The sequence below is a fragment of the Chelon labrosus genome (genome assembly GCF_963514085.1).
Source record: "Chelon labrosus genome assembly, chromosome: 2".
NCBI classification, from domain to species: Eukaryota; Metazoa; Chordata; class Actinopteri; order Mugiliformes; family Mugilidae; genus Chelon; species Chelon labrosus.
Genome location: NC_140338.1, coordinates 1231268 through 1239963, shown reverse-complemented (window position 1 = coordinate 1239963; position 8696 = coordinate 1231268). Strand labels below are relative to the sequence as shown.

Sequence of the window (8696 nt, the reverse complement as noted above, 5' to 3'; positions counted from 1 at the left end):
TACAGATTATAATCCTTGAGATAAAAGTATAAATAGAATTAAAATTAAATTGATTCCTGTGGTGTAAATGAAAAGGTTGAAAAACATAAATATGTAAAGTATATCTTGAATCTTGAATCAGAACTAGTTTTTCTTTTTTCTCCCCAGTGAACAGAGGCAGAGTAATATACTGAAGTAATTGCATCCTTCAAACCCCCTGATAAGCTTTGCCTCACATTTTAAGTCACTTATCTGTGTTTGTGTGAAAGATAACGTCCAATCAGAAGCTCCCAGAAAGGTCACAGGCTTCCTTTCCAGCTCTGTCATCGCCGCCAGCAGAACAGCCAACCTCCCTCCTCCTGCTGGACGTCAAACCGAGTCTCGCTGCAGCTTTGTTTGGACGAAACTCAAAGTCCTCCGCTGGGTTTTCTGCACAAAGATAAAACCTCAGAGGCTCTAGTCAGGATCCCTGAGGTGCACACGCATTTAAACGTCTGCAGCAAAGTCCTCTGCTGGGTTTTTATATTTAAACTTTACTCTCAAACTATATAATCTGTCATCATAGACTTTTCTTTTTCTTATTCTCACAGATAATAACTGCAGTGACTTTGGTTTTCTGCATGATGATAAAACCTCAGAGGCTCTAGTCAGGATCCCTGAGGTGCACACACGCCGACTTCAGACAGAATATTTGACTTTTGGGTTCTAAATTTTTTTTTATCAGCAATTATCTTGTTGGTGAAAACTAATGTCTGTGAAAACAATGAGCTACAATAATATGAAAAGCTCAGCAAAGCTGTAGGGGAACAATAAGGTGACCTCCAAGGTGACAGCACATGGTGTCCAGGAGTCACTCTTAATGAAAACTACATTTCAAATGAACTCTTTTATGCTCACGGTCAACAAGATTATTATCTGTAAACTGTTTCTGAGACAAGTTTGTCCCTCTAGAGCTCCCATATAAGAGCTGCTTGACCATCAGACAAAAAACAAAAGAAGAAGAAAGAAAGAAATGTCCCGTTCAGCACGACAAGAAGAGTTCCTTCCAGTGGAAAACCTTTAAGGACACCTAGAGCACCTCGGTTTGGAAAAGTTCTGTCTTGGAAGAACCGTCCAACCGAACCCAAACGTCCACCACTTCATTTTTATTTTCTGTCCAACAGCTGCTCCAGAGTGTTGGCTCATCTGGCACGCAGAAAACACAGCGCTCAGCTTGGCGTCATTGGATTTAATGCTTATTTAAAGTAAATGGAGGAGGCCGCGTGCCAGTCTAAACACTATCCCGCCTTGTTTGGCCCCTTTTTCTTTTTTTTTTTTTTTACGAGGACACACTGATGATGACATTGCATGAATCTGAGAGAGTCGCCGAGGAGTCTGCGGAGACATCCACGCATACATCTGTCTGTTTCCAGCTCCTCAGACGTTCTGGATATTTACTCCATCAGGGACCCGGCCCAGATCTGAGCAGGACCCGGCCCAGATCTGAGCGGGACCCAGTCTCTTTTAGTTTAGAGATGCATCTAACTTTACTGAATGACAATGGGCACTGCAACAGCTCACTTAACTACACAAAATGTTCTCTGACTCCAGAGACAAGAATGTGCAAACAACGGAGTTTTTAAATTCAGATTCTGTTTGTGACGTTTTTAGATTTTTATCTAAAGACTCAGTAAACAGGATAAGAGATTTAAACAGATGTTACTCTGTGTAATAACTTATGTTTACATATCTGTATTATCATGCACAGTATTCATACTTACAGATTCTATTGTATTTAATTTTTTCTATTTTTTATCTCCTGTGTGTACTGTCCTTTAAACTGTGCGCTGCTGCAACGCTGCACATTTCCTCGCTGTGGGATAGAAAATAACTACATAAGTGACAGAAACTAACAGTGGACAATCTGGACATGAAGAGATTCACTAAATAATAGTTTGAAGCTTTTCTTTTTGAGACCACACTGGTAAAAAATGAGAGACAAATATTATAGGAAAGAGACAAAAGTCTGATGTCTGAATATCAGAAGACTAGTATTTGGATCTGCAGTGATTTTCCTAAACTGTCTCCTCGTTGGGAGTCAAAAATAATCCATGAAGCAGAATGAAGCAAAAATTATGAGAACTGTCAAATTAATGAGACAAAAACTTTACTCAGGCAAACATCCAGTGGCAGTGGATCTATAAAGCTGATAGTTTAGTTTAAAACGCACATACTTTAGTATATTTAAATGATCATGTAGTCCTCATCTTAGACAATAAAGAGAAGATGCAGAGATACAGAGAATTATTATTTCTGATTCTGCAGGACAGACATGTTCCCGTCCAGTCCGGGTCATGTGACTGTTTCTGTTCCAACTAATCTCAAAGCTTTATGTTTAATTTAACAGAATGTTTCCACTGAGCTGTAAAGTGTTTAAAGTTACTTTATGTTCATTTAGATTCATTTACGAGGCCATCTTTTACAGTTTAAAACATTTTCTCATCCGTTCACCTGCCGACTGTCCCGCAGGAGGAGAGGAGGGAGAGGGGTGACAGAGGCGAGGGGTCCCGCTGCAAAACGGAAAGGGGAGCTGATAGGAGCAGATTAGGCCGGGCTAAAAACGTCAGTCAGTTTTCTTGGAGGAATTTTAATAGCCCCGGGAGGCCCTGCTTATCGGCCCCACTGCGGTTATTAATACAACAACCCAGATAAAGAGAACGGAGGGACACCGAGCACCGAGCCGGCAGCCGCTGGAGGACAAGGATGAAGGGGGACAATGAAGAATCTGGAATCTACATGGATTCATTTATAGACGCTCAGTGTACAGCAGGAAACAGCAGAGAAGGATGCTGACAGGTTTAAACTCCAGTCAGACATTATTTTACACACCTCTCCTCAGACAGGTGTCTTTTTTTTTTTTTTTTTACTTTTCATTAGATTAAAGTTAAAAAAAAGTCTCGAGCTTTGTGAGATGGACCCGGAAATATAAATAGATGTACATGGATAAAAGTTTGGATGTTGTAAAGTCTAACATGTCTGTAGAGTTTTTAAAAACCGACACAAACCAAACAGTTTAGTTCAGTTTACAGCAGATAGGAACGTGCTGCTACAGATTCTGGAGAGAAATTTACACCAACAGATTCAAATAATTATAATTTGCGTCATGAGTTTGATCCCTGACCGCTGACCTTGGAGCACCGCTCTCATCTAGGGACCTCACCGTGCGTCTCTCCAAAAACGCAGACATTTACGCACAGACTCCAACAAACACCGAGGTGGTGGAACAGTGACAACAGTATTTTAAACAGACCGCAGTCAGCCTGTCTGTGTTCAGAGAACCACTCAGTGTTTTTGGTAAATTCGTCTCGCAGAGAAAAGGCAGCACAGAGGACAGAGGACAGAGGAGATCAGGGAGTCACTAGAATTCTTTGTCCACCATATTCACACAAGTTAAAAAAAAAAAAAAAAACACAAAACCAGAACGTGCAACGTCACGTTCGCCCCACCTTCCTCCCCTCTGACTCTCTCCCAAACGCTCCCATTCCAGCCCACACGGACTTTCCATTTCACACACACCCCTCCCCCTGTCATCAGAAAGGCAGAGGCGCTCCTTCGCCCCGGTCCAAACTCCACTCACAAAGCCCGACATTCAATCTGTCAGACAGGAGACCTGCATGGACAAATACCAATGTTTTCCTGCAATTTACGGCGATGAGGGATTCCACAGGCTTAGCGCATCCCCATTTACCAAAGATAGGGCTATTAGGCCCAATTATTTGTTAGAGAAAGAGTGGGAAAGGAGAAGGGGAGTGCATGTTACTCGGTGGACTTCATTTCCTCAATGCTGAAGAGCAGGAGCTGGATGACATGATGCTGCAGAGCCCGCTCACCTCCACGCCGTTTTCTGTCAAGGATATCCTCAAGCTGGAGCAGCAGCAGCAGCAGCAGCAGCAGCAGCAGCAGTCCGGGTCCCTGGAGCTCTCGCACCGGCTCCACACACCACAGCAGCAGCAGCAGCAGCAGCACTTGCCCCGCTCTCCTCCCCAGCAGCCGCTCTTCCAAACGGCGCCGTCCTGCATGCTCGCCGGGGCCCGGGACAGCCCTTCCTTCTCGGATGGAGAGGACAACCTGGCTTACCTTAGCGCGCTGGCTGTACGGGAGGAGGACCGCGGGGAGACCAGCCTGTCCCCGGACATGTACGTCCACCCCGGCCTGCAGGGAGCCAAGCTGGAGGCCGCCGAGCTGGAGGAGCAGGAGAGCAGTGAGTGAAAAGACAAGCTGCTGAAGTAGAGAGGCTAGACAAAAGAGACAAAGACGATGAGAAACAGAATCAGAGTAAAACAGAGCAGAGAGAAAGAGGCTGATAATATTTGAAACAACTGATTCTATTTGTCATTTCACTGTCTCCAGTTCGTAAGAGGCTGCTACAGAATGATTTGCATAAACTAACCACAGATATAACTTGACTAACCTCAGCCAAACCGCTGTCACAGAAAAGATGAAAAGAGAAGAAATATGTAGAGATATGACGCTGAAGGCAAAATATAATTAAGGTTTATAGATTCTAACTACAGATATAATATGTAATGAGTTCATAATTAAAGCTTCAAACACAATGTTAGAGAATTAACATATAACCTGGACATGCTGCTGCTCCTTGTGCTTTATTATCTCAGTACATTTCATTATTGTCATTTGTTTGACATTAAAGACAAATTCTACAAAATAAATCCTAAAAAAGAAACTATTACACATGAAGTGCAAGAAAATATAATGACGTGTAGATCAGCTTGAACAGATTCCTTTGGTGTTTCCGCAGAGCAGCGTCTCCTCTCGGCTCCTGCAGCCTAATAACGAGCTATCACACGGTGTCAGCGCGGCCACGGGCCTGAGACGAATCCAGTGAAGTCTGGAGATGTCAAACACTTTCTAGTGGTTCATCTTCGCGCCTGTTATCCGCAGTCTGTTATGATGTGTGGACCATAAACCGACAATTAGTCTAAAGAGGCTTGTAAAAGAAATGACACCGAGGAGAAGCGCTAATAAACAGACGCAGCGACCCCGGCTCTTCTCTGCGGATACTTATTATCACTCATTAGTGTAAATTGTTAAAATATTTAGATTTAAGCTGCTCACGTCCTCCTGAGTTCACATGTCCACCAAAATAAAACTATTCTCCCTCAAGTAGTTTAGTTTAGGACGTGTTCTTCTTCTCGTTTTCAGCCTGAACTCATCTGCTTGACCTCGTGTTGCAACTTTTACGCGGCTAAATGCTTTTGCAACTTTCCTAGAAATTTCACAGGAAATAATTCAAATGTACGTTTCAGTTTTCTCATGCTGGAGCTAATAAGAACTCACTGAAGTTCAATATTGTGGCCTCTGCTAGATGACGACTAATCATTGGAACAATATTGGTTTTACGCACGACGAGGTAAACCAGTCACAGCCTTTAGAGAATCACAAACACTCATGTGACTTCTCCACTCTGCTCAGAGAACTGCGGGATGCTGTCCAGGGACGAGGCAGCGGAAGGCGGCCAAGGCGACTCGGAGAGGCCGGTGCAGAAGCAGAGGAGCCGGCGGAGACCCCGAGTGCTCTTCTCCCAGGCGCAGGTCTTCGAGCTCGAGCGGCGCTTCAAGCAGCAGCGCTATCTGTCCGCCCCGGAGCGGGAGCACCTGGCCACCACCCTCAAACTCACTTCCAACCAGGTGAAGATCTGGTTCCAGAACCGACGTTACAAGTGCAAACGGCAGCGGCAGGACAAGTCTCTGGAGGCGGCGGGGCAGCACCACCCCCCGCCGCCTCGGCGCGTCGCCGTGCCGGTGCTGGTCCGGGACGGTAAGCCGTGTCTGGGCGGCGCGCAGAGCTACGCCGCCGCTGCTCCGTACGGCTCCAACCCGTACAGCTATAACGGATACCCTACCTACACATACAACAGCCCCGCTTATAACACCAACTACAGCTGCACGTACACCAGCATCCCGACCCTCCCTCCGTCTGGCACCCCCAACGCCTTCATGAACATGAACTTGGGAAACGTGAGCGGCCTCAGCGGCTCCCCACAGGCCCAAACGCATCAAGGGACACCGGTCAATTCCTGCCAGGGCTCCCTGCAGGGGATCCGAGCCTGGTAGCTTCATTAGAACCAAAACAGTGCCGTTTTTTTTATTTTTATTATAATTATTATTATTATTATTGGAGCTTTTCATTTTTGATCAACCCACAGCCTTTTAGAAGTGTGTATTAACTTGGACAGAATGTCTCAGAAAACAGTGTTGATGATATTACGGATCAGCGTTTGGATTCACGGTCCGACTGCTCCGAGAGTTGAGAACAAAAAAACTAATGTGTCTGAAGCTGGATGTCACACTGTGGCGTGTCAGCGCAGCCGGGGAGGATTTTATTTAGTGGTCCAATCATTGTTGGTGCTCTAGCTTGGCACTGGTAGGACTGAAGCGCAGCGGGGAAATTACGCACAAGTCTGCAGCATTTCTCCTTATTTGTACTCGTTTTTAAAATGACTTGTTTTTAACGTGGTGTCTGTTTTAGGCCATGGAGAGACTGCATTACTTTAAAGTGTGTTTGGTTCAAAAGAGAATTGTTTTAGTCTATTTCACATCTATACAAATAAAACCAAGAGATCCAAGAAAGTGGCTTTTAATTCTGCACAAATTATATATAATATAATATAATATATATATAATGAATCTGGTTGTGTACGCTAAACGCTGAGTGTGCTTTCATTTGACGGGGCTACACTGAGTGAGAGCCTGAATCGTAGATGCACGGTGGCAGATTTTGCTCCTACACATGGTAGAGCTGCTGGAGGAGGCCAGGCCACAAGAACTCTTTGTCCCGGTGCCAGGCGACGTGAAAAGAGGAAGTTATTCTCCATTTGAGGTCCTTTAAAGGACGCGATTAAGCACCTAAAATACCCCCGAAGAGCAAGCTGCAGCCGGGCCAAGGAGCGGGAATAATGGCTCTTATTGGATTGTCGGACAAAAGGTGTGTGGTAGGCAGAGCCGGCCACTCAGCAAAGACAAAAGCGCACAGGGGCCGTGAGATTGACGTCCTAATATTCCCATTTGAGCGACAGGCAGCGGGCTATTCTGCGCGGAGAAGGGGACACGGAGGAAAAATGTGGTCACTTTTGTTCCCCTTCAGGAGCCTTTTTTTGTTCTGGGAGAAAGGCTCTCCAAGATCCCCAACCGCGAGGTTTCGGGGGCAGCCGGGCTCGAGGTGATGGCAGCGGGGAGGCGTTTGTGTGAAAGAAGGGGGTATTATTGCTACAAGTTTCACCATTTATCCCAATGAGGAAAATGGACGGGAGAATTTTAAGAGGGAGTCTGTGAGGAGGAGGGAACGAGGTCCGTGTCCTGTAGCCTATTATTTCAGTGTAAGGGTGTTATTTCAGCCCCGGACCATGTTATTCTCACAGGTAACAGTCTAATCCCGGACGGAAAAGCTCAGCGATCATATAAAGTAGACATTTAGAGGGAGGAAACTCAGATATGTCAATTATATCACAGCGCGTATGTGGCAAAAAGACGAAATTACGAAGAGTTTGGTGAAAGTAAAGATCTGAAAGAAATGTTCTTCTGGTTTTGTTCTGGTGGTAGATCCTCTGATTATCAGGGTTTGATTCAACACCATCAATAATCAGAAAGGAAATTAAATTTTGTTTTTAAACTGAAAAGTGTTTAAAAGGATCAAGAAACAGATCTGAAAACGGTTAGAGATTATTTGGAGTAAAGAACCAACCAAACGTGGAATGTTCACGTGTCCCAGTTTTGTGGATTTTCTGATGTTTAGTAAAATGAATATTCTGAACAAACCGATGTAGAGATGCCAGCTCGGGGAAGATTTCTGGATCCGTTTTTCCAACTATTTTTGCGGATTTCACTCTAAACTGATTTGTCTAAAAGCCTTGAAGCAGACAAACAGTTTAGTTAAATGAATCCGTTTTTAAATCTCCTCTTTGAGTTTTACGGTGGCGCCGTTAATGAGCCATTACGCACAAGAGAAAGTCGAAAACGCGCTGAGTTCAGTCACCTCATTAACTGTTGCTGCTCTAGTTTGGCGCTAGTGGGACCGAGGCACGGCGGGTAAATTACGCACACGTTTGCGCATTTCTTCTTATTTCTTCAAGAGAAAAAAAATCAATTTAAATTGTTGTTTTTAAATGTTCCAGGGGGCTGAGATGTCTCCTCGTTCATGGGCCAAGAAGCCTGTCCACCTATTTGCTGAAATAATTCTTAATGTGATGACTGATCGTGGAAGTTGTGTGAAAATGAAAGAGGGAACGCATCAATTGCTGTTTTTCCTCTGCTCGTAATTGTTCCTCCGGCCTGAGAACAGTTGTTTCCCGAAGCCATTCTTGTGTAATTACAGCCACACACTCACGTCCTGATGTGAGGCAGCAGCAAAGACTGAGAACAAACAGCAGGAGCCACATTTACTAAAGCATCTCCCACCGGAGCCTCCAGACCTGCTGCTGCAAGGAAAGCGCTCCAGTGCTGGTCTCCAGTCCTGGTCTCCAGTCCTGGTCTCCAGTCCTGCCAGAATAATAAGAGGCTGTGTTTTGGAGGGAACATAAATTACTTAGCTGCACATTACAACTGAATTTAATTTAAATTAACATTTGCATTAAATGACGTATAATATATTTGCCTAAATAAACTGATTAATTGAGATCAGATGGAGCAAACATCCCATAAACACTCTGTTAATCGGCAGAG

The 8696-nt window shown here is 44.6% G+C and overlaps 1 protein-coding gene across 1 annotated transcript; it reads left to right on the top strand.

Annotated features, from left to right (window-relative positions):
• The first annotated feature begins 3451 nt into the window (after window positions 1-3451).
• LOC311498067 (homeobox protein Nkx-2.5-like) lies at window positions 3452-6201 on the top strand. Its single transcript, XM_084558506.1, has 2 exons — window positions 3452-4219; window positions 5452-6201. The coding sequence occupies exons 1-2, from the start codon at window positions 3772-3774 to the stop codon at window positions 6090-6092; spliced, it is 1089 nt and encodes a 362-aa protein (XP_084414632.1). The 5' UTR covers window positions 3452-3771; the 3' UTR covers window positions 6093-6201.
• Window positions 6202-8696: the final 2495 nt, after the last annotated feature.

What these genes read in the sequence shown, in the direction of transcription:
- LOC311498067 (XM_084558506.1), top strand. Translation starts at nt 3,772, where the DNA reads ATGTTACTCGGTGGACTTCATTTCCTCAATGCTGAAGAGCAGGAGCTG. An exon ending in GCTGGAGGAGCAGGAGAGCA is followed by an intron (nt 4,220 to 5,451) that starts GTGAGTGAAAAG and finishes CACTCTGCTCAG; the next exon opens with AGAACTGCGGGATGCTGTCC.